Genomic DNA, 24120 nt, shown 5'->3' with positions numbered 1-24120 from the left:
AGGGTTGCTCTCATTGCATTCATCTCCAAGGCTGTATTGATATTGAGGATTGTCCCAGCCCATGCACAGGACCTCGTACTTGGCCTTGTTCAGCTTTGTGAGGTTTGCATGGGCCCACTCCTCCAGCCTGTCAGGGCCTCTCTGGATGGCATCCCTTCCCTCTAGTATGTCAGTGTATCCCTTCCCTCTAGCATATTAAAAGCAGTATTGTATTATAGCTAAGCGTTTGTTTAACAATTTGTGAGACTGTGGCCAATCTGTTCCATTTGGGTTGGCTCTGTACTGGGTCCTTCCAGTAAGTCTGATCAGCACTATGCTCCTCTTTTAAATGAGAGCACAGGAAAGTAGTTGCTTGGACTTCAGATTGGATGAATTGTTCTGGCATCCTGCAGTCTGTTTCCTGCTGTCCTTTTTTAGGGAAACTCCACAGCCCTTATCTGTAGTGCCTTTCACGCTTTACCATCCTCAGTCAGGTGTGCATTTGATCAGAGATGGCGTTGTCCTTGCATGAAGAGAGGAACAGCCACACATTGGTCACAGAACATAGGTGCATTCAGCATTGCTGAAAGAAATGATGTATTGCTGCTTTATAGTCTTATGTCTGTGAAATCTGTATGTGGAGCTATGTCAGTAGTGAGAGAAATGTTTGATTATTTTTACTTTTAGCGGGGCTTTCTTGAAATACCTCTATGAAAGGCTTCTTTGCAGAAATCTGAATGGCATCAGTTAGTGTTACAGAAGGGTTGAGGTTGGAAGACACCTCTGTAGGGTGTCTCTACTCCAACCCCTCCTGCTCAACCAGGACCACCTAGAGCAGGTTGCCAGGGACCATGTCAAGACGCCTTGTGAATATCTCCACGGACAGAGACTCCAACAACCTCCCTGGGCAACCCATGCCAGTGCTTGGTCAGCCTCACAGAGAAAAAATGTTTCCTGATGTTCAGAGAAAACCTCCTGTGTTTCACTTTGTTCCCATTGCCTCTGGTCCTGTCACTGGGCACCACTGGGAAGAGCCTGGCTCTGTCCTCTTTGCGGCCTTCATTCAGGTGTTTACGACCATTGAGAGATCCCCCTGAGCCTTCTCTTCTCCAGGCTGAACAGTCCCAGCCTTCCCAGCTGTTCCTCATAGGAGAGATGCTCTGGTCCCCTCATCATCTTCATGGCCCTTTGTTGCCCTCTCTCCGATACGTCCATGTCTCCCATGTACTGGAGAGCCCAGAGGTGGACACAGTGCTCCAGGTGTGGCCTCAGCAATGCTGAGTAGAGGGGAAGGATCACCTCCCTCAGGCTGTTAGCCATGGTCTTCCTTATGCAGCCCAGGATACCATTCACCCTCTTTGTTACAAGGGCATATTGCTGGCTCATGTTCAACTTGGTGTCCACCGGGACCCCCAGGTCCTCTTCTGCCACGCTGCTTTCCAGCTGGGTGGCTCCCAGCACGTACTGGTGCATGAGATTGTTCCCAGGTGTAAGACTTTGCACTTCCCCTTGCTGAACTTCAAGAGGTTCTTGTTGACATGTTTCTCCAGCCTGTTGAGGTCCCTCTGGGTGGCATCCCAGTAGAGGGTGAAAAATAACTTATGCTGTTGACATATCTGAAATAATTTTTTGCAGTGGCTTTTCTTGGCCTGATTTCTGAATTGCAGTAGAACTTTACATTGTGTTTGAAGGAGGTGACTTTATTTAGATAAGTTAATGCTATTTAAATGATCCACTATGGGGAAAAATCCCAAAGGAAAATACAGCTTTGAAGAGTCTGTCTTGGTGTCAGCGATGGGAACTAGGAGCTGTGTTCCAGCGTGGCTGGGCAAGGAGCTGAGAGGGGAAGGGAGGGATTACTGCAGGATGAGGAAAAGACACGTTCAGGGTGTGAAGAGGAACAAGAGAAGTACAGATGGAGCCATTTCAGAGTGGAAAAGAAGGAAGGGCTGTGGGAGCAGTCATAAGTCTGTAATAGCACAGTGCAGCGATTTTGTGTGAGAGTTGTAGAGAGAACAGGGATCTGAAAATTGCTAGGTAAAAGCATAATCTAGAAAAAGAAATACCTGATTGGGGCCAGATACTGTACAAATGTAAAATAATTTTGAAATTGAGTGATTGATTTTCATGCTTTAATGTAACAACATAACCGTGGATGGATTTCTGGAGCTAGATACAGGAGGATGAACTTTTTTGTCTTATTCATAGGAGGTGGCCTGTGTTTGTAGAGTAGGCAGACTGTTTATTTCACTTCTTAGTGTAGACTTCTAATTATCATTATTAACCAGAAAAATGTTCTACACTAGTCTTTCCTGTAATGTAATTGCAAAGGACATTTGTCTGCTGTTAGCTTTTAACAAGTGTCTGGAAATTATTTGTGGCAGGTTGAGAACATACAGAAGCTGACAATACAGAAACAAAATAGAATGGTATTAAGAGTGGCTCTGAGTCACTGCTAAATAAATAAACGGTAAATATCCTAACTTCTGCTGTTCAAACTATATACACTAATTGTCTTACAGTGTGAGAGTAGATACGTAGTGCAGAGTCTTTTATAGCTACTGTCTCACCAAATTGTTTGAGAACTGTGTTGTTTTAGAGGTCACTTTGTAGCACTAATTAACGTTGCTTTCCTCTTCCTGTATTTTAAGTTTTGTGTGATCCTGTCTCTGTGAAGCAGACATTCTTCACCCTTGGTATTAATTGATTCACTGAGTTGATCCCTTTTTCTCTGTGTTAGAAAGGCACTATATTACCTGTCTTATTTGTAGATAGGAAATATGTGTATCTTATGCAAGATTCCTTGGCCTGACTCAAAGACCAAGTTCTGGTCTGCATATGAAGCCCTGTTGTATGTGTCTTTTTTAACAGCTAATGCCAGAGAGAGGATTATGATTTGAAGATGAAACTTAGATTGAAATATTTGGGGTTTTGCTCCTGCTTTTTTGCTTGCTTTTATTTTTATATTTCATACATTTGAGCACAGTACATTCTATTTAATTTCTTTTCTGTTTCAGTTATGGTAACTTATATGTAATGCATAAGTTTTTGTGTCATGTGGTGATTTTATTTTGTAATTATGTTTGCAAGGTAAGTTATTTTTTAAAATATAGTTCAATATAGGTTCCACAGAGTATATGGAATATTTAATTCTGTACAAAAAAACCCCACCAACCACATTATACAGATTGCTCGTGACAGTTGTCAAACATCTCAAGGTTTTACTGCTGTGTATTAAATGCGTCTTTGGCGGTGTTTCAGGTATTTGGGACACAGTTGTTGATGGAAGAATTCATGTATAAGTACAAAATAAGAAGGGCAGTCTAATCTTCGAGGAAATGGCAGGATTCCTAGACAACTTCCGGTGGCCAGAATGTGAGTGTATTGACTGGAGTGAAAGAAGAAATACCATCGCTTCAATAGTTGCAGGTGTTCTGGTAAGTTTTGAGAGGATGTGAATCGTAACTGTGGTGACAACTTGAGAAGTACAACAAACAGCTATGGTTCTGTTTCCAGTTTTGTGAGGGTTTGCTCTTCAAATGCACCTTAATGCAGTATATTTCTTTAACTTCTTTAAAGTTTAATTGTTTGGCAGTCTTTTGACAAGCCATAGACCTGCATTTTGACTGATGATGATGTACCAGTTCTGCTATCTGTTCTTTAAAACAGATGGAAATTTCTCGTGGATTTTTGGTATAACTATGTCATACATAGTTTGTATCTCAAATATGTTTAGTATCTGGATTGTTAGTCTTAAAGCTGTACATGGAATTTGGCCATACACCAGTACTTAATTTGAATAGAAAATGTAGCCGATTCCCAAATGCTCCTCTGAAAACATTAGCATTTGCGTATCAAGCAGATTGAGTCTGACTTAAAGCTAATAACTTTCTAGAATAGTTTTTACTTGTCAGAAGACAACTAAATCATTGGTAAGCATGAATATTTGCCCGGTTTTGTCTGCCTGTCTCTGTACCCTTCCAGCCTCATAATGCTGGTCTGTTTTATTTCCAGTTTTTCACAGGTTGGTGGATAATGATAGATGCTGCCGTGGTTTACCCCAAGCCAGAACAAATGAACCACGCATTCCATACCTGTGGGGTGTTCTCAACACTAGCATTTTTCATGTAAGTGTACACAAAGGGAGTTCTTATAAAATAAACATGAGCTCTTAAACACAGTTTTTACTGGAGACTATGGTATATGATAAAACGGAATCACTTGGTTATAAATTACGAGTAATCTTGTATCTTTTTACATGGCAAGGTAAAGGCCTTTTTCTTCTACCTGCAGCCTTTGTTTCTGATCATAGTCTGTTTATTCATCATTCTGTCTGTCCCTCCGATCTGTTCAGGGTAAATTGCTTTTCTTATGAACTTTGAATGTAAGAAAGCAAACCTTCCTTTGTGCAAGTGGCTTTCCATAATAAGTGTTTAGATTCCTAGATCAAAATTCATGTAATACTGCTCAGTTGCTTACCTCATATTAAACACTTGGCTGCATTTTCCCATTTTAAAATAATTTTTACAGCTGTCTCTGGCCTAAAAGTCCCTCAAAGGGGGAGGTAGTAGTATTATAGCTGTTGGTATAAGGATGTAAATGTGGCAAACTTGAAGGAGAAGTAATGGCTTTTATTGAATCATACAATATTGGTGAGAAAAAAGGATGCATCTGGAGATGCAAGACCTTCTTGGGTATATTAAAGTTTCTGGGTTTTTTTTCTCAGCAGTGTAACTCATTTTAAGAAAATGTCACTCCTTACAGGGTGTTTCTCACTCGAATAGTTATGGTATTGTGAAGGAAAGCAACTTGTACTCTAATCATGAGAGCACTGTTACTGGCTGTTATTATCCCTGTGAAGTGGCTTTAGATATTTTAAAAACTTAAACCGCCAGAAAAGCAACCAAGAATATTTCAATCATTAAAATGGGCAATTCTTTCATCTTACAGGTCTGTTAAAGTAACAGTTTATGTAAAACTTATGAACAAATACAGGATTTGCTTGAAATTCAGTTGGAATCCTTCCATTAAGGGATGTGTAATAGTAAGACACTATACAGGCTGCCAAGTAATTTTCCCAGAATTTGTTGCATCTTAAAAGAAGCTGTTTTTTTACTTATAACTTCAAATTGATTTCCAATAATCTGAAATGTATACACTTTTTTTCTTCCTAGGATAAATGCTGTATCAAATGCACAGGTGAGAGGAGACAGCTACAGTGATGGATGTTTAGGAAGAACAGGTAAATTAACCGTAAAAATCACATTGAGTTGAAAGTTTGATTATTTAGGTGGTTTTTGTTTGTTTGTTGCTTTTTTTCCCCCAAAGTGGTAGTTAAACAAATAATCAGAAGTTAAGGAGTAGGAGAGAACTTCTGTGAAGTTACTGTTTTTACAAAATTAGCACTTGAAGATAAGTGCTGCCTTTGTTGAAAAGGTGAATTTAGAAAAATCTGGCTTCTTTATATCTTGAATACCTCAACTGTCCTCTGCAAATCCTGTATAGCTGCTGGGAGAAATACATTTCTGCCATGTAGTAGGCTGTGGAGCAGACATTCCTTACATTCTAAAATACTACATTCTTATCACAAACATTCTGCTTCCTCAGTATGCCACCTACTGCTTGGTGTCTGTGGACCTGCTGTCCTCTCTCTGCATTTGTTCATAATTCCCTTACTGTTTCCCATGTGGATCCCAGTGTCTGTTTTCATGGGGTTTGTAGAGTGCCTTGCCAGAAATCTGGTAGGATTTACTGATTTATTTTTTTTTAACTAGCGTATGATGCTTTTTTGTGTGTCGGTCATAAATCAGTCTGAGAGAATCTTTGCATAGAAGTATTTTTCCTTTCCCATGAGTGAGCAGGTTGATTATTTTCAACGGCATCATCTCCCTTTTTCAGCAGGTAATGTCTGGCTGTGGTAGATGTTGCCCATCTGAAAATACCTTCCCAAAGTAAATGCAGGAAGTGTTTGTTTTACGTACCCTACTGGAATGCCATCTTTACCTCACAACACTATAGCTTTTGCAAAGTACCTCATCATTAGTCCGCTCCAAGTTGTGTTAAGTGATGTTATATGCGTTCCCTACAGGTGAGGGGAAATTTCTGGTAGTTGTGTCTGCTCACAAAAATATGGGCAATCCAGCTACTATGTGTTATATCAAAGACTTGTCCTTGATAGAGGGTTTAACCCTTTCCCTTTGTGCCTTCAGCAAGATAACATTGTATCATAATAGAGGAACAGCTTGGGTTGTCTGTCACTATGGGTAATAGTCTACATGGTTCTCAGAGGTTTTAATATTTCCTGCAGGTGCTCGTATCTGGCTCTTCATTGGCTTTATGCTGATGTTTGGTTCACTTATTGCTTCAATGTGGATTCTTTTTGGAGCGTATGTTACACAGAGTAAGTTTGTTTATTTTCACATATAGAAAAATACTTTTGCTGTCAGTCAAAAAGCAGAACATCCAGAAGAGAAGTGTGTGGTCTGTTTTTGTCACAGCCATACCATCTAGTTTTGTAGTCAGAGAATGATACTGTGCATAGTGTTTTAAATACACCTTCCAGTACAAAAGAACTTAATATTTTCTTTGTTACTTACTTTGCAGACACTAATGTTTACCCTGGATTAGCAGTGTTTTTCCAAAATGCGTTGATATTTTTCAGGTAAGTTATCTGGACAAATTTCCCTCTTTCCAAAGGGGTATCTGACTTACCTGCTTCCATGCACATTTATACTCCTGGAAAATAAGTTCTTACAGCTGGAGGCTGACTTTAGGTTTGACCTTCTTAAATGTGGAGTTTGCTCTCAATGAAAGACCCTCCATATTTCAATTTATTACCTGCCCTGACCTTTACTTGAGGAGGGTGGTGTGTAAGACAAAGGAACCACTTGAGTAGTCACTGAGTAGACTGACAGAATCACGAAATATTAGGAGTTGGAAGGGACCTCAAAAGATCATCCAGTCCAACCCCCTGCCAGAGCAGGATCACCTAGACCAGGTCACACAGGAACGTATCCAGGCGGGTTTTGAATGTCTCCAGAGAAGGAGACTCCACAACCTCTCTGGGCAGCCTGGTCCAGTGCTCTGTCACCCTCACAGTGAAGAAGTTTTTCCTCATGTTCACATGACATTGTATGGAAAACAGATGCGATATTATTGATTGAATAAACTGATCAAACTATTTTTTAAAAACTTCTTTTCCGTACTCTGCTACTTTTTTTTCTATCCCCTGTGCTTAGAAACAATGTTTTGCTTTCTCCTTCTCAGCCTGTGAGAGGCTGTTGATTCCCTTCATGCTCCTGTTAGCCCAGCTCTTTCTGGTCTCACTGAATTTACAGCTCTAAAACGTGGGTGACCAAGGAGATAGAGAGTATTCTGGGTGAGATATTGTCAGTGTCTTTAGATAGCGGCAATAATGCTTTCACCTCTGTACTACAAATAACTTGGCATATATCCTAACAGCATTAGGTGGGAGATCCTATTGCTCTTTTCCTATTTCATACCAATCGCTTGTTTATCTGATAATTGATACATCTACATTCTACTGGGTGAGCTTGCAGTTATGAAGAGTCATAATCTTTTTTTCTAAGAGCATGATGGTACATTTTGTAATAATATTCTTAAACCAATTTCTTTTATTTCACTTAGTATCATGAAGTATATCATATAACACTTTGGAACTATCTGTAATAACTCTTTTTTATATCTGTAATGCATTCTGCAATCCATGAATTTTATTAATAAAAGGCAATGAAAGCATTAAATAGTTTAAGTTCCGAGATCAGTCTCTGAAAAAGTCATATAACCTCCTCTTTTGCAAGTTCTTACCCACTTAAGTTACTGTGCTAACAGTTTTCTTCTAGTACCATATCAAATGCTTTGCAGTAAGCTAGACCAACTGGCTCTCCTGTGCTTCCTTGTTTGGAAAATCAGTTACGTTCTTGCAAAAAATAGCAGTTCCTAAATCTCTTCTGTAATGTTGCACATGGTTGAAATGCCATACCAGTGAAGGCAGACTGGAGAAAAGTTTTACCATTCATGAAATCTTATTTCAGTAGTTTGATGAACTTATTTCAGAAGCTGCTTTCTTACTTTCTGTTGTACTCTATGTAGATATATTTTAGGTGTATTTGTTTTCTAGGTGTAAAGTATGAGACAAATTACAGCCTTTTTTTAAAAAAAAAAAAAAAAAAGTCTTTGATTTTAATCCCAGCGTGGACATTAGGCAGTCCCATCCATTGCCATAGGCTCCGTTCCTTAGACCAGCTCTGGGTCAGTCACCAATGAATTCTCAATGTCCTTATGCAAAACTTCTGTACTGATTGAATCAGATTCTCTTCCATCAGTGTTGTTCCATAATGTCCATATTTCCTGAACCATGCATCTCCTTCAGGACTTGCGCTTCAGCCCTGGTTGTTACTCCACCTGTTTTTCACTCGGTTCAACACACTGTATTGGCAGTCTCTAGTTAATGGCCCAGGTGTCTGGCTTGTTTTACTTAACATCGCTTGTGATTGTTGTTCTCAGTGCCAGGATTTCTCATTTCCCTCCCTCTTCATTCTCTTACGGTTTAGTGTGACTGCACTTCTTTACCGCTTGTTTGTGTGCTCTAAGACAAAAATATTTTAATAGATAAGGAACAGTAAGGAAATCATGCTGGGTTTTGTTCCCTCTGCTTTTCTTTTTTTGATTGATGACAATGTGTAACTGCATCCAACCTTATAAAAGGAATTTTGGAAATCAAATTGCAATTTGGATCTCACTTATCCATGACCGGATCAATATTCTTTCTGATTTGCTCATAAAAATTAATTGCTTAGATTCTATCCTAGCATGATGTGTTGCATTCAGCTAATTGCTGGATGCCAGGGTGAGACTTGCTGCTCTGCAACTCTGTGTATTGGTCCTAGAATCACTTAAATAACCAAATTTTTTCCTTCAGAAGGGCAGCTGCTTTTACTGTGAGACTGTTTTTTAATTTGAGCAGTTGCTTCAGCTGGGTCTCATAGTTTTGGCAATACATAGTAAATGAAATAGTAGTACAACCACCAGATAGTGACTTGAATAGAAGTTAAGGTTACTGAAGGGATGTTGATTTGCAACATAGATAGTTTAAGGTTATAAGGATACTACTAAAATTACCTTTTCCATCTTATCTATGGCCTGACTTTTTTTTCCCCCCCTTTTAGTACTCTGATCTACAAGTTTGGAAGAACAGAAGAGCTATGGGGATGAGAGATCACGTATAGCATTGTCTGTTCCATAATTGCTATGTTGTACTATGTATGTAGGTATATTTACATTTATTTGTTCTTGTTTTGCTTTCTAAATTGTATGAACTGAGACAAATTACAGTTTCTGTAATAAGCTCCCTCTTTTCACAGGACAGATTTGTGAATATGTACATATGACTGTATATATCTTAAAAAGGGAATGTCGGGCTTGATTTCTGAAATCTTCAGGCTTATTTCTCCAAATACATGGGTTTCCATCAACTCCTAAGACTTGATCTTCCAAACCTTGACATGTGTCAGAGACTCCAGTGGAACTGTTAGTGACCAAAGCCCGTACCTGGTCAAAGGGGTTAGGACTTTTCTGCACAGGTGAGCTAGAGCCAGTTGTGCAAGGGCTGTCAGCAAGGGCTGCCTGTGGAACCTGAAGGAGCAGGCAGCGCATGGAAGTGACCCAGCTAAGCCTGTATGTAACCAGGGTAAATGCTGTTATATGCTGAGGTAAGAGCTGATTTTAAGAATTTTGTATAACTGTTCAGAAAAATATAAAGTAGCTATTTTTTTGTAAAAGGTTATGAATTTTTAAACAAGGCTCTATATTAAGCAGGTTCTGCATGGCAAATCAAACCGTTCTTGACTTCTGATTGCTGTAGCACAAATGACATTTGGTTGCACCACAGCCCTTAGAATTAACTTCATGCTGCTCAGTGTAATAGATACCAATTAGTATTTAATGTATTTACTGATACTAGAAATTAAAAAAAACCTCCAGACTGATGCTGGTCACACTTAAGGAATCTACAGAATAAATGAGAGTCAGGCTAAGATCTTCAAAATTACCCTAGAGTCATTTTCTTCAGGGGAAGCTTTTTGCTGATAAATGAACAAGTTATCCTGCTACCTATTACTTTTTTTTTTTTTTTTAATTTAAAAGGCAAGCATTTCAAGCGGGGATATGGCAGATATATTTATTGCTAACAATCTTACCTTGAAATAATTGCCAGCTTTAGGACTGCCATTTGCCCCAGTTAAAATGTATTTATCTCTTAAATTTCATGGACACTTTATGGGAATGCCTCCATTATTGAAATCCAGTCTTTTTCTAGCTGGAGAAAGGGAGAACAATGATGTTTTATAGCTTTGGCCTGATCTTGTACATTCATCTTGCTGTTGGTGACTTCCTTATCTTACGAGTTCTATGTGGTTTTTAAAGCGTTTGGATCTACCTTGTGTCTAAAAGCTTTTCTAACTTTCCATGTATCATCAAGATCGCTGACCAAATGGTATTAAACTGCAGAATGTAACTTCTGTGCATGGTTACTGTAGACTGTTAGTCATCTAACTGCTCCCTTGTGGGAATCTCTCCAGTGGACAGAATATGAAGCAAATACTGCAGCTGAAATTGTGCTACTGGCTAGACTAACTTCATCCCGCTCTCACCATCCTGCAGTGAGTTACCATACGTTCACTGGTGTTAACGATAGCTTTGTTCATAAGTTGCCTGTTTGGTTGTAATTTCAGAAAACTGCAATAAACTTTATCTTCTGTTCTCAAAATAGCGAACTTCACAAGGTAATTGTACAGTAGGGCTCTACTTAATAGCTCAAGTAGCACTGACCTTTAAGCAAGTCTTTCTTACACCAGCTAAAAGTAAAACCAAGGTTTTTATTTTCAGGTCTGTTTCTTGCTTAGGAGCTTGGGCCTGTTTGTTGGCTTTTTTACTAAGTGAGAAACAAGAGTAGCCTATCGCCAATCACTCACAGTATCTCACATCGCACTTCAGCAGCACAAGCCAAGAGTTTGACCCTGGAGTGTGCGTGAATGCAAATTAAAAACCTAGATGTCTTAAGAGCAGGGCAAGAGCTTCTCTTTGAGGCTACCTGCATTTTCTACCAGAAGTTTGCTTTCTTGCAGTTATTTCTTGACCGTCCCTTCTGCATTTAGAGAACTGAGCTGGTCATGCTCTCTATACAGCTGCTATGAGGAGAAAAGAGACAACTTTGAGCAGGTGTCTTTTCTGGTATCCTAAGCTGAAAACAGGCGTAGTGTAGGAACCATGCAGGCTTAATTCAGAATATCCCGAGGTCCACTTTTACACCACAGGTAGTTCCAGCACAAGCCGAGGGGTACAGGGATGGCTCATTTTATGTAACACCTGGGCTTGCCACCGTTGACAGTTGTGAAGGTAACCCTCGAGTTACTCCTAACAAAGGCTTTTTAATTTTGGCCTACTTGTGTAACTGTAAAAATACTCATTAACAACTCTCTCTAACAGAAGTCGAGTGCAGGGCTCATTCAAGGCAGGGCTCAAGTTGTATGCTGTATTGCTAAATATTTACAGATGTTTTAATTGCCTTATTTATGTTCTCTATTATGCATTCTATTATGCACATGTGAGCCTGTGGTTCTTCATTTGTTTACAGCACAGTATATAAAAAAAACATAGATAAACTTAAAAGCAGGTATTATAAAGCTTGTGGCTGACTTGAAAATCCTTACCAGACTTGGAAAGTATGGCTATGTCTTCAGATAACTATGTTGTCTTGGCAAGTTGCCTAATGGCAAGTGATTAGTTCTACAAGTAAACAACCTCTTGAAAGAAAAAAAGTTAACTGTTTTTTCATGCTAGTCATGTTTATTCCTGGAAGGGGTGGCACAGCATTACCTCAGGGAGATAACCTGCAGCTCTGACAGTGACCAGGTTCATTAACAGACCTAAGTAACTTGAACACATCATTTACAAATAAACAAGCATATCTCTTTTTAAAAAAAAAAAACAAAAAAAACAACTTGTATTGAATCCAGGAAAAAAAAAGTCAAACAAATAAAGAACAATCATTTTAGTACAGAAGTGGTTCATTGGGTCTTTGTGCTTTATTAGACACCTTCCAGATCCCACAGGATTGTGATGTGAGGCTTAACTTATAGTTGTCCCTTCCAGTTTAAGGGACTCAAAACATGGCCCTCAGTCAACTTTTCATTTGCAGGACTGATCCGATGGTCCACAAGAGATTTTAGTGTCTGATAATTACTAATACATGTTATAGAAATTTTGAGCAAAATTATTATAAAGTTTGTTTTGCTGTGAAGAACAACCGTCTCACTGCAGGAGCAGAAGATTAATGCTTCTCATGAGTGTGTTAGGAGACAGATATGAAGAGGCCTTTCTTGGAGCAGTTCTTTGCACTGGTTCATGTTGAGAAGAGTGAAGTACTATAACATTTCTTTTTTTAGACTGCCATTTTTACCTTGAGGGAAGAAGCTGGCACACAAGACTGTATGCACTTTAAATGATTCTGAAAAGCATACTGGGGTGGATATAACATGCACTGAGTGTTAAGGCAGACTTCACAAATAAGGCAACAAAACAAAAGCCATTATAAAAGTTATTCACTCACTGAAAAATTCCAGGCTGTCCTACATCCTACCATAAAGTGCCATTATTTCTCAAAGCTTTATTCCAATTTGGGGTGGGAAATATGATGATGTTAATATAATTGTTTTATAACCATCTGTCTTTCTTAAGGCAATTTAGTGTTCATTTTCCTTTCCCATTCCACTTGTTAAGTCTCTTTGGCAGAACACAGTTGCTGCTGTAGCACAGCAGAAGCCGCTTAAACAAAGGCTCAGGGTCCACAGTATTGTCAGGAAGCAGCGTCTCACTCAGGACTCGTCCAGCGTGCATTGTCTGTCCTGCCAGCAGCCACACGGCCCTGCTCCTGGGTAGAAGCCTCTGCAAAGACGTGGTACAGGCACTTGCACTGAGGTGCTGCTTAAGTTACTTCACTTTCCCTGGAGATGCTGTCTGAAGGAGCTCAACCGTCCAAACTGCTGCCACCGGCTTGGCTTCCTGCTTCACCAAATACAACCGATAGGGAATCGTGGGGATCGTCCTCGGCATAATCGTCCAGCACCTCTAAAGCGGGCGTGCTTGGGTCTTTCAAATACTGGAGGAAGCCAGAAACAACATTTTAGATATCTATCCACAGAAGTGGTGTATTTATTAGAAATTGCAGATACAGAGCAGGTACCACGACCTATAGCCATGTTGCTTCAGACCAGAATTCACAGCAAGAGCTGCTAAATGTATATTCTGTTTGCTGAAACTACATTGAACAAGGAGAGAGTTAAAAATACCTTCAAAGCTACCTTATTTCTGTGGGGGAAAGAAAAGTAAACATCCATTTAAATGAGTTAAAACAATCGTATTTTTTTAAATAGATTTTGGGAAATACTGTTTTCATGTCAGTTCACGCAAATTCCTACTGGTTAAGAACAAACCACACAAGAAAACACTTCTTTATTACACTGCTGGGGACTTATCCTCCAACTGCAGGAATTAGCAACTGGCAGCTTGTCTGAAGCGCTGATAGAGCAAATGAGATCTAAGAATCTGGTTCCTTCAGTGTTGAGCAAGCCAAATCTGCACCTTTTAGTGCTACCAGAAATCTCTAGTGGTGGTCTTCTGTGTACTTAGTTTTTGCTTTGACTTCTCCTCTGCTCCCCCTTCTTCAAAAATTAAGTCATCAACTTTACAATGAAAGCATAATCAAAGAAAGGAGCATTAGGAAAAAATGTAGCCCAGAGAAAGTGCTGTCTGTTCCTCCTGCCACCCCTATATACTCTCCTTACCACTATAAGCTGATTTTGTGTTTCATGGAGAATTGGAGCCATCTACCACTTCATGTACTGAACCAGAAAACCAAAAAGAAAAAAAACAACTACTCTGCCATTGAACACCTTTTCCATGATTTAAAAAAAAATAATTAAAAATGCCTGGAATATAGACACCTTCACATTGTTAAAAGACTGACATAGCTCAAGTTTTACTCAAAAGCTTGTTCTGTACTGTAGGAAGTGTCATAGTCTGGCTGAGATGGGACCGTAGCTCAAGTCATGTCTGCTGTGGGACAAAATTAACCTTAGTTTCAATGAAGACACTGCTTTCTCTGTAAGCATAGCAAGGCTAATGAGCAACAGGATTCTTTTTTTCAGGTATATGAAAAACAAATGTCTCATACGGGGACCTCAAATACATCCACTTTAGCAAATTCAGAATAGAAAGGAACTTCAGTTTGGCTTTGCTATGTGAAGGCATTTCTGTGGTAGAACTGTTCCCTGACACTCATGAAAGCTGAGATCCTGCTGTAAAAGGAAGCATGTCATTCTTCCGAAAATCAAAGAGAAGACATGCGAAACTGCCTTAAAACAATCAGTATTCTATACTCATGGAGTGTTTTAAGAGAAGCCTCAGGCTGGTTGATCTTTTAGAAATACACATTTTAAAAATCCTGTGTATGCAGCATTTTTCCTTTATTTCTTATCAGTGTTCTGCCCAAAACCAGGCTCACCATTGTTCAGGAGTATTTACTTATGCTGCATGTTTTCCAGATTAATACAACTACTCCAGAACACGTGATGATAGACCCTATTCTTGCAAGTCCTTTGCATGAAACGCTGCACTCTTTTAGCACATTGCACAAGGATTTTTTTTCCCTATGTGAGATATACTTCACTTGACACGTGATGCAGCTCAGTGTCTCCAGTGAGCCCCCTGGAAACGGGAGCTGAGGTAGCACTAAGAAAATTATGTACTCGGGACTCTGCACAAAATCTGGATTCATTCACCCATAGAAAAACCTGGAAAGACAGCTCCACAATCACAGAACTACCCTAGTACAATGGGCTACTCTAACACACGGATATGTACAAAGAAATACACCTCGAAGAACTGCAAACAGATACAAGCTTTTAAAAATATGGAATGTAATGCTGAACACCAACTTTCAAAGCAAGAACTTCACTTGCAAGACTACTTCCTGTTTAAATACTAAAAAGAGGAAGATGAACAGGACTGAAACAGTATCATTTAGTACAGAAATGCGTGGGCTACAAGGAGAGAAAAGTCCCAGGATGACCTTTTCATCTGCGTATTGCTACAACTACAGGAAGGAAAAAAACCCAAGAACATTCCCCTAGGGAGCCCTTAGTCTTGAAGTCAGTCCTCGAACACAATCAGTGTTTGCTTTTCCACATTTGATCTCTAATCAGAGACCCAGGTCCCAAGTACATGTTCTTCTGCAGCACACAAAAGCTTTTTGCTTCAGGTGAGCAACTGTTTCAGGGCTGACGGCTTCAATAAGCAAGGAAAGGGGAGGACAAGGGGTAGTCAAGGAACAGAATCACACTCCAGTTTTATAACAGGATTATAGCAGCATTTGTATCTTCACACAGAGGAAAAAATAATTCAGTTGAATGCAAGAGGAATAAAGTGGGAGATCAGAGCTGAGAAAAGTAACCGTTTAACTAAGTCAACAATTATTTTTACCTATTTCTGTTATACCACAGCTAGCTTTGTTCATATTAACTGATCATCATATTCATGTTCAGGATCATCACTGTCTTTGTCTATGCAGAAATAGAAAATGTCTACACATACCTCTTCAAAGTGGGATGGGATTTCTAAAGGCGGCCGAGACCAATATTTAAGTGTATTTAAGTGGTGTTTCCACAGAAAAAGCAAGCCAACTGTTAAGAGAATTCCAAAGAGTAACACCAACACAAATATTAGTATAATATATCCAGCTCTGGTTGCCTCTGAAAAAGAAGAAACAAACACACATATGGTAGGTTCATATTTATACATCATCAAATGTAAAATGATACACAACAAGCTGAAATTTACTATACTTGGTAATCAAGGTATGATTTCTAAGGCTACGATCACAACCCTACTATAGATGCTGTCTAAAGCCCTGTGTTCAGAAGTAGCTTGTTTTGAGGTTCCCTCTGGAAGTCAGCAGCTCCCAGGAGCTCCTTCCCCTTCATCACGTGGCCCAAGGCGAGCTTCTACTTGACACGCAACGAGGGCAAATGCAGTGCTGGAGGAGTGGCTGCTGGCAGGCACAGGGCAGGTGAGGAACACAACCTGTCCTTCCACCCTCGAGCTGTGAGCAAGGGCTGGTAATGCCGGGGCTGCTCTTTCAGAAGACACATCTCCCTTCAGCAAAGAGAGCATCACAGACTCCACAGCTCAGCAGCTTGTGGTCAAGTATTCATCTAGTGACAGGATGAGAGGAGATGGCCTCAAGTTGCACCAGGGAAGGTTTAGACTGGATATTAGGAAAGACTTCTTTACTGAAAGAGTGGTCAAACACTGGAACAGGCTGCCCAGAAAAGTGGTGTAGTCACCATCCCTGGAGGTGTTCAATAAATGTGTAGATGTGGCACTTCAGGACATGGTTTAGTGGGCATGGTGGTGCTAGGTTGATGATCTTAGAGGTCTTTTCCAGCCTTAATGATCCTATGATTTTAACAAGGCCGATACTACCCAGGAGGTCAGTTCCTGTGGGGCCTCGAACTGCATAAGCAGGTTTTGTCTACACATCTTCCAGGGTGTTTAAAGCATGCTAAAGATCGGTTGTGCCTGTGTGTTGGTGGTCAGACAGAGAGATTCAGGAGAGGGACAACCTCTGTTATCTTGTCCATGCCCTCTCCTCCCCTCACCCTCTCTTATCTCGTACAAAAACATGGTGCTTGAAATATCAGAGAAGGAAGCAGGTCAAAGAGGAAAGGGACGTTCCTGTCCAGCAGAAGGCATGGCTGAGGGGTAACACTAGCTCCTCCTTCAATGACTTCCTCTGAAGACCACATCTTTGTATTTTCTTTCTTTGCATATTTCTAGAAAGTAACACCCATAGAAGTATTTCTTATGAAGGAAAAGGAGAGAGGGGAAGAGTGCAACACAGACCCTCAACAACTGACTGAAAAAGTCTGTTATTTTGCCATTAATGACAACTGGTGGTGCTCTCTTAGCACTCCTGACAAATAGGGGTGTGTAACTGACCAGTTACACGATCTAAGTCTCGTGTTCTACACTCATCCCATTATACACAAAAAAGTAACAAAATCGGATTTCTACCACTGATTGTAGTTCTGTGACACTCCGGGGCACTTTGTAGTCCAAGTAACCAGTGATCTGAATGTGTCTCCAATTCTGCTTGAATTGTAAAACAATAAAGTGTCAATTCCTTTAGGTGGCTGATTTTGAATAGTGTATTTCTCGTTTGTATCTTCTGTTTAAAAGACAAAAAAATACATAGATGTTACTGTAAATACAGACCTGTCTTCATCACAAATCCCCTTCCCCATATTTAAGTTTCGCATTAAAAAAGCATAGATTTTATTTTTCATCATTCAGCTTTCCCAAACAAAAGCAGCAGTGAAATATATTTCAACTTCCCTACTTGGATGCATGTGAAATGTCATTATTTTTAAATTCAATTAAGCCTGACCATTTAAAACCATCGAAAAGGGCGTTTTGATGCAGTTTCCGTAAGAGCTCAAGCAGTGAGCGCAATATAGGAAGGGGGAGAGAAAAGCAAGCCAGGAGAAGTACCTGCACCATCAGAGAAGGCTGACGGAAGTGGAGTTCAGTGAGGAGCTTCCACCACCTCAGCTCCTTCTACTGAAGAGGAAAGCAGCTGATGAGCAGTGCAAAACCTCTGGAGTCTCCACAAGGCCAGCACTCTTTTGGGAATTTTTAACCAGTAAAGGGCTAGGATAACAGCCCCGGTGAAGCCTACAGAAGCATCCAAGAGTGACTTCTTGTTTGAATCTCAAAAATGAAGGTATTTTATGTGTCAGAAAAATACACACTGGTGCAAGAGAGGAAGGAAATGGAGGCATTGCAGATTTAGCAAAGTCTTTGAAACAAAAGGGTTTTTTTTTTAAAAAATTCAGCTTCTGTTTTTTAAGTGTTTGACTTGAGAATGACTTTTTTTTATTCTTCTCCTTTTTTAAAAAAGCCTTTTTTTTTTTAAGTTTAGCTTAATCCCTCCCCTGCAACGCTGGCCTGTCAAGAACACAAGTACCATGGCCCCAGGCAGCAGCATAAATGCGCAATGAGACCCACACCTCTAAGTCTCCAAACAAGCAGGGACAGCTCATCCCAGCTGTGCACAGCATGTTTTGAGTAACTTTGTCTTTCTCTGGTGACATCAGGCCAGAGCAGGCTGGTACTGGAGCTGCCAGCACAAACAGGAAAGGAGGAAAGATATTTCAGAGTTTTCCAAACTGCCTAAGCAAACGTGGGAACCTAAATGCCATTTTAAAGCCACCTTTGACACTTTGTGGATTCTCTCCCTTGATCTGCAATTTGATTTAACATTCATTTCACATGGAGGAAAAAAAATATGTTTTTGAAAGTTTCATAATACAGTACTTGTGCCAAGACCAAATGAATGTTTTTTCAAGACACCAAATGATGACCCTTCAGTACTAGAGAAAAAAATTACGTTCATTTTCTTCCCCCATGTCTGCTGTTTTGCCAAAAGACACTGACTCATCTCTTAGTCACAAAGGCATAAAGAACAAAATCAATTAAGAGAGAATTCTTACTCTTTCAGTAGTACTTGTTGCATTCTCCCAGTAGGACACATGATACTGAAAAGAATAACCTGCTTCAGGTTCAAAAGGGGGGGTGACACTAACAAGAAGCGAGTCAGAGCTTTCAGTCACACTGTTCACTTTAGGGGGCCCAACAGTAGCTGAAAATAAATACAGAAAGAGCAGTGAACCTCTGGAATGCAGAACAGCTCATCATAATGTCTCCAGCTTTTGTTAGATACTTTCAGCGAACACAGAAATATCAAGCTCAGCAAACACTAAATATCAACAGCTTGTTCTCAAGAAAGGGAACACAATGAGATTCTCTCATCTACTTAAATGCATTTAAGATAACTACTTTATTACAAATCTAAGGAAAAAGACTTGAAAGAATAAGTGAAATTAGATAATTAAAAAAAAAAAACTCAAAATTTTCATGTTAACTTTCCCTGGAAATTCAGTAACTATTCACTAGACTGTATCTGAATGCAGCTAAGGGTAATACAATTTAGTTCTTTTTTTTTCTTCATATAGCCTGCCAAGTATTCCATGTTCACTAACAGACACAGGTTGGGACAATAGATTGCAAGGGGAATAACTAGCTTCCCCTTCCTTGCTCTGATGGCTTCATCCGTCCTACAGGGTAAAGATGATGACTTCCTTTTGTGAAGTACTCTGAGGTCTAAGTCACGTAAAATATAAAGTCCTGTCAGTCCTAATACAAAAGACTTGTGTGATCACAGGTCACATATGGTCATTAGTCATTTATCTTTTGTATCTTAACTTCTTTCACCAGTTAAGCTTATAGCATTTGTAAAGCGTTCCAGAATCCCAAAAAACCCACTCATGCAAATATTAGAGTAGCTAACAGCTGCTTGCATACTACAGAGGGGTAACTATTAACAGTAAAAATCAACCCTTGCAAGCAATCATTGCTTATTGTACCTCAAAAAACCCAGCAGAACCTGCTCTGTCCACTGCCACCTTAGAGAAAAATTTGCCCCCGTGATCTTTGCATTGGTAGGGAAATTTCAGAGGTTTTTCTACTTCCTGTTGCTGTACCAACTGCAAATGCCTTGTTGTGTGTTCTCTGAAATCACAAAGAGCACGTACTGCTTCTCTCTGCCACGAATGGATCCGTTTCCACCCAGTCAGAAGTCACTTGCCCCAGCTCAGCCCGCACGCGCAAAACAACCGTCCAGCGCGGCTCCCTCAGCGACGAGGGGAAGCTGCACTGGGTCTGGGTGATACGGGTGCAGTTCATCTCATCCCACTTGTTAAAGCCTCCTCTGCAATGCAAAACGTGAGACAAATAAAGCATCAGCAGAACAGTGCAACTCCCTCAAATACAATCCCTCCCACCTAGGCAATTTGTGTAACAGAAGAATGTGTTACAAAACTACCGCTTTCACGTGGCTTTACTCCACGGCCATTTCGGCACCTGCATCTCCTCAGTATGAGGGACAAATAAAAATTAGTGAAAGATAATTTGGTAAGGCTAAAATAGTAGAGGAAATTATGCAACAGCTCTGGGTGCTTGTCAGGTCTTCAATCTTTTCTCCGTTTAGTGAATATATCACAGGCTAAAAGATTGTCAGTCTTCAGAGGCTGCTGTCAGATATACATAAAAGCACCTATAATAAACAACTCCTTAATTTTTATGCTTCTTATTTTTAAACCAATTGTGGTACTGGATTACAGCAAAATCAGTGTGGCTGTTTTTACAACTATTTACTTACGTTTTATAATGGACTGTGTATAACACCAAGCTTCTATCCACTTCAACAGGAGACCACCTCAGCAAACTACGAAAGTTATAGGAATGAACCATCACATCTTTTGGTGCCGGTAAATGGGGAGAAGATTCTAAAGTAACAAGAGGAATAAAAACAAGTATTGAAACATGCAAGTACACAGTAACTAACTTCTGGTCTCCAAATTCCATCACTATATATTACATTTTCGCTGCTTTGCAAGCAAAACCGTTCCTCATTTTCATTCCATTTTTGGTGCATTAGTAGCCATACATTTAAGTCGCTGCAATCCACAAAGCACTGAATTGCAACTTGCTGCTTTTCTTTATTCCATACAGAACACAGCACTGAAAGTACAGAGCCCAGCACAAAACAAAAACCCCCACCCAGCTCCCCTGTGACACTATAAATTAAGGTCCACAGCCACTTGTCATCTATTTCAATTGTCTGAGTCTCACATTTTACTGTGCTAACAACTCAAATATGTATTTTTCCTGACCATCTGCCTCCTGCTAACTTGTTTGAAAACACCAGGGTCACCTCACTAAAACTTTCCAGGAAACAGGTGAAAAAGTCTTCTTAAACATTCCCAAACACACACTGCACCCTTTCACTTGCCAGCCTGAAGCTTTGTCAGTTTTGAAGCCAATTTCACAACGTAGAAAAGGACAGAAAACCCCATTAGAGGCGTGCCTTCTGCTAGTAGGAACGTCCACCCAAATTCGGTCAGGTCATAACCTCCTGGGGGTGAACAAAGACTGCAAGCTCTCCCGAGCAGCTTGTCAGGAGGCGAGCAACACAGGCGCGGGGAGCAAAGAGTTATATCCCTAGCACAGGAGAAGAACCACTTCCTTGCTGGCCCAAGCAGGGTGGAGGAGGAAGACGTCTTTTGGGACTGGAGGCACCGAGCTCGGGGTGGAGGGGTAATAAAATCAAGTGGAGGAGGGGAGGGAGAAAAGGCAGCCAAGCAAAAGGCAGAAAAGCAAGGGCTGGGGAAATCAGGATGAGTAAGTAAAGTAAAGAAAGCCAGATGAGAAGTGGGGGAGCAGCTGGCAAACATGGCAACACAGCAGGCTGGAGAACCAAAAAACACTGAAAGGAGGAGGAGCCAAACGGCAAGGAATTGGGACAGCCAAAAGAAAGAGACCAAGATTACTGCAAGTAGGCTGAGGTGAGGAGGACAGGAAAACACCGTTATTAAGTGTCTTTAAAACCAGAAAAGCCTCACAGTTTTAACCACAGCACAGCAGTCACTCAGGCAGGAAGGGCTCTCGGGACGTCTCCAGTCCCAGCCCCTGCCCCAAGCATCAGCCCAGGCTGCTCGGGGCTTTCTCCAGACAGGGCCCAGACCCTGCAAGGACAGAGCCTGCACAGCCTTGCTGGGCAATGGCTCCACTGCCTGCCTGTCCCAAAAGGGAGAAAGGTTTTCCTTCCTTCTACACTTGTCCATGTAGTGATCCTCTTCATCATTAAACACACTGCGTCAACATGTCCTCTGCTCAAAGATAACCATGACGTGCTATGATAACTCATATGGCAAGGTTTCAATTTTCTGTTCTTAAGACAGTAGTCTGCTAAGATACACTTCATTTATTTTTACATAAATAAGATCAGAAGATCAAGCACTTAAGCTAAATTCTGTCCCTATCTTTCTTTGGGAATATGGGGATAATTTAGAAAGCTTTTTCTTTCCGACTTCTGCACCTGACTTTGTTCCACGGCACTAGACAGTGCGCTGATGCTGACAGCGCTGTCTTTCAGAAAAGATGTCACGCCAAGCTCTTAACATTCTCCATGTACAGGAAGGAGATGACACAAATCTTCACAAAGTTGCATTAAACCCTAAGTCCATATTACAAAATAACTAGTTAAGCTCTTATGACTCTTATGACTCATGTTGACTAGTTTCTTAGCTGCAACTTTTGAGTAGTAATCTTAAGTAAACACACATCACCTTAGGCTTCAGATGGATCATTCAGCGTTGCAAACCTGTCTGAGCTTCTTTACAGTTAAATACCTACACTATTAATCTCTCGCGTATTTTCAAGGCCATTAAGTAACCTTTTCCTCATTCAGGAAAAGTTTTCACTTTCCAGTCACGCAGAATCTTTCTCACACTCTCACTGCTGGTCTGGCATGTGGCAAGGTATCTCACACCATCAGTAATCTGTGCACTCAAACATCCGATACAAACTAATTTTACAAAATTCAAGAAAGCTGTCAGACTGAAACACAAGCACTAGCACTTTTTTCTTCTCTTCTCTCTCTCTTAAAAAAGAAACAGGAAAAGCAATGAAGGCTGAGGACAGCTGGTTCATCTTTTCCTCTGTCAAGACTGCACACTGATTATTTTGCCTTATGTTAGCATTTAGAAACAGATCATTTCCCCTAGGAGCTTCAGAAACACTGAAGGAATTATCAGTTCTACAGCTCTGTAGCCGAACATCAAGGTGCTGTGCGCCACAAGGCACTGAGGAGCTGTTTCTGTAGCACACCAGAGGAATGCAGTTGTATTTTGGTGAGATGTCTCAACTTGACAAAGGAAGTCACTTAAGTGTCTGAAATCACACATTGAACTCCATAACAACCATTAGTTTGTATGGCCCGAAGTAAAAAAACGCACACTTCAGAAAAAAGCACGCACATATGCAAATATGCTAAAAAAACCCAAACTACCCTAGCCAGGTAAAGGCAGAAATACCTTTCTCTCTGGAAGGTGGTCTCGCTGAACCAGTTCTTTTAAAGCATCTGCCAAACCACACTCAGATTGTTTTTTCCTGATGCAGAGACTTCCTGGCTCTTCAAGCCACGAGTCAAAGCTTTCACGCAGCAGAGTGTGAAGCCACAAGTTACAATGAGTGAAAGCAGCTCAGCCTGGCCTAGCCACCAGTTCCACAGCCTCTGCTCCTGAATTATTTCTGATCCCTTTCCTTGCATCAACCTTAGAACACATCTTTTTGCTAAACGACCAAAAAGAAGCCGGGGGTGGGGGAGGGTTTTGGAAGGACTTTTGCTGTTTTGCTGTACCGAACTCACTTCTCATATTGTCAGATAAGCACCAAAGCCTGCAAAAGGTGAATAGCAGAAGCAGGGGGCCAGGTGTCAACAGTTGGCTATTCTTTTGGCCCAGATTTCAAAATGTAGCACCTCCATTTACGAGAAAAGAAACACAGCCTGGCCTGCCTATGAGAAAGGGAGCGCACAGGGGGAGGACGCCATACACACAAGACAAACACCAGAACAGCTGGGAAATCCCACTGCTCCTGATGGGATGGGACTGGGCAACACTGACTGTAGCAGGTTCCCCCCCCAGCTCGCCTCAACCTGGCCATGGGCATTTGGACTCCCAAGTCCTGTCACAGGCTGCAGGGCTGCAACGGGCAGCTGCCCAAAACCAGCCAGAAAGTCCCATGGGGCTCACCAGTCACAGGCTTGATGAACATGAGGAAACGTGACAGCAGACATACTGAATTCATGGAGGTACCTGTGTGTCTGGATAAGGACCATGCCGTATGCATATCTCATTCAAGGTAAGTCACAGCAGCTCTTGTTGTGATTAAAACTCGTGAGCTACAGCTCAGACCCGACCTGATGAGCAATTTCCACCCCGCATTACGGTAAAGTCTTTACATCCAAGTCCAAATCTAACCCTACCTAAACCGTCAGTTCACAAAATTAAACGGAGGAGGCTCAAGTCCAGCTGATGAATAGGTGCCACATCATGTACTACAGACACATCAGCGATTTACATGGATCCAATGTCCGTCAAG

The 24120-nt window shown here is 40.8% G+C and overlaps 2 protein-coding genes across 2 annotated transcripts; one reads left to right on the top strand and one right to left on the bottom strand.

Moving 5' to 3' along the window:
• Nucleotides 1-3241: 3241 nt before the first annotated feature.
• TMEM50B (transmembrane protein 50B) lies at nucleotides 3242-9640 on the top strand. The gene is made up of 6 exons (XM_010191458.1): nucleotides 3242-3416; nucleotides 3994-4106; nucleotides 5154-5221; nucleotides 6287-6379; nucleotides 6583-6640; nucleotides 9168-9640. Exons 1-6 carry the CDS (start codon nucleotides 3318-3320, stop codon nucleotides 9211-9213), a joined length of 477 nt encoding a protein of 158 aa, XP_010189760.1. The 5' UTR covers nucleotides 3242-3317; the 3' UTR covers nucleotides 9214-9640.
• A 3384-nt stretch (nucleotides 9641-13024) lies between these two features.
• On the bottom strand, nucleotides 13025-20454 carry IFNGR2 (interferon gamma receptor 2 (interferon gamma transducer 1)). Its single transcript, XM_010191457.1, has 6 exons — nucleotides 20336-20454; nucleotides 19710-19885; nucleotides 18609-18757; nucleotides 17131-17284; nucleotides 15649-15806; nucleotides 13025-13156 (listed from the first exon to the last, which is right to left on the bottom strand). Exons 1-6 carry the CDS (start codon nucleotides 20425-20427, stop codon nucleotides 13025-13027), a joined length of 861 nt encoding a protein of 286 aa, XP_010189759.1. The 5' UTR covers nucleotides 20428-20454.
• Between the last annotated feature and the right edge of the window lie 3666 nt (nucleotides 20455-24120).

Source organism: Mesitornis unicolor, unplaced genomic scaffold (genome assembly GCF_000695765.1).
Source record: "Mesitornis unicolor isolate BGI_N332 unplaced genomic scaffold, ASM69576v1 scaffold23529, whole genome shotgun sequence".
NCBI classification, from domain to species: domain Eukaryota; kingdom Metazoa; phylum Chordata; class Aves; order Mesitornithiformes; family Mesitornithidae; genus Mesitornis; species Mesitornis unicolor.
This window is presented reverse-complemented; position numbering and strand designations above follow the sequence as displayed.

Coding starts and splice junctions, on each gene's coding strand:
- TMEM50B (XM_010191458.1), top strand. CDS start 3,318: ATGGCAGGATTCCTAGACAACTTCCGGTGGCCAGAATGTGAGTGTATT. Junction 4,107..5,153: donor TCAACACTAGCATTTTTCAT/GTAAGTGTACAC, acceptor TTTTCTTCCTAG/GATAAATGCTGTATCAAATG. Junction 6,380..6,582: donor TGGAGCGTATGTTACACAGA/GTAAGTTTGTTT, acceptor CTTACTTTGCAG/ACACTAATGTTTACCCTGGA.
- IFNGR2 (XM_010191457.1), bottom strand. CDS start 20,427: ATGGTTCATTCCTATAACTTTCGTAGTTTGCTGAGGTGGTCTCCTGTT. Junction 19,886..20,335: donor TACACAGTCCATTATAAAAC/GTAAGTAAATAG, acceptor TTTGCATTGCAG/AGGAGGCTTTAACAAGTGGG. Junction 17,285..18,608: donor CAACAAGTACTACTGAAAGA/GTAAGAATTCTC, acceptor TCTTTTAAACAG/AAGATACAAACGAGAAATAC.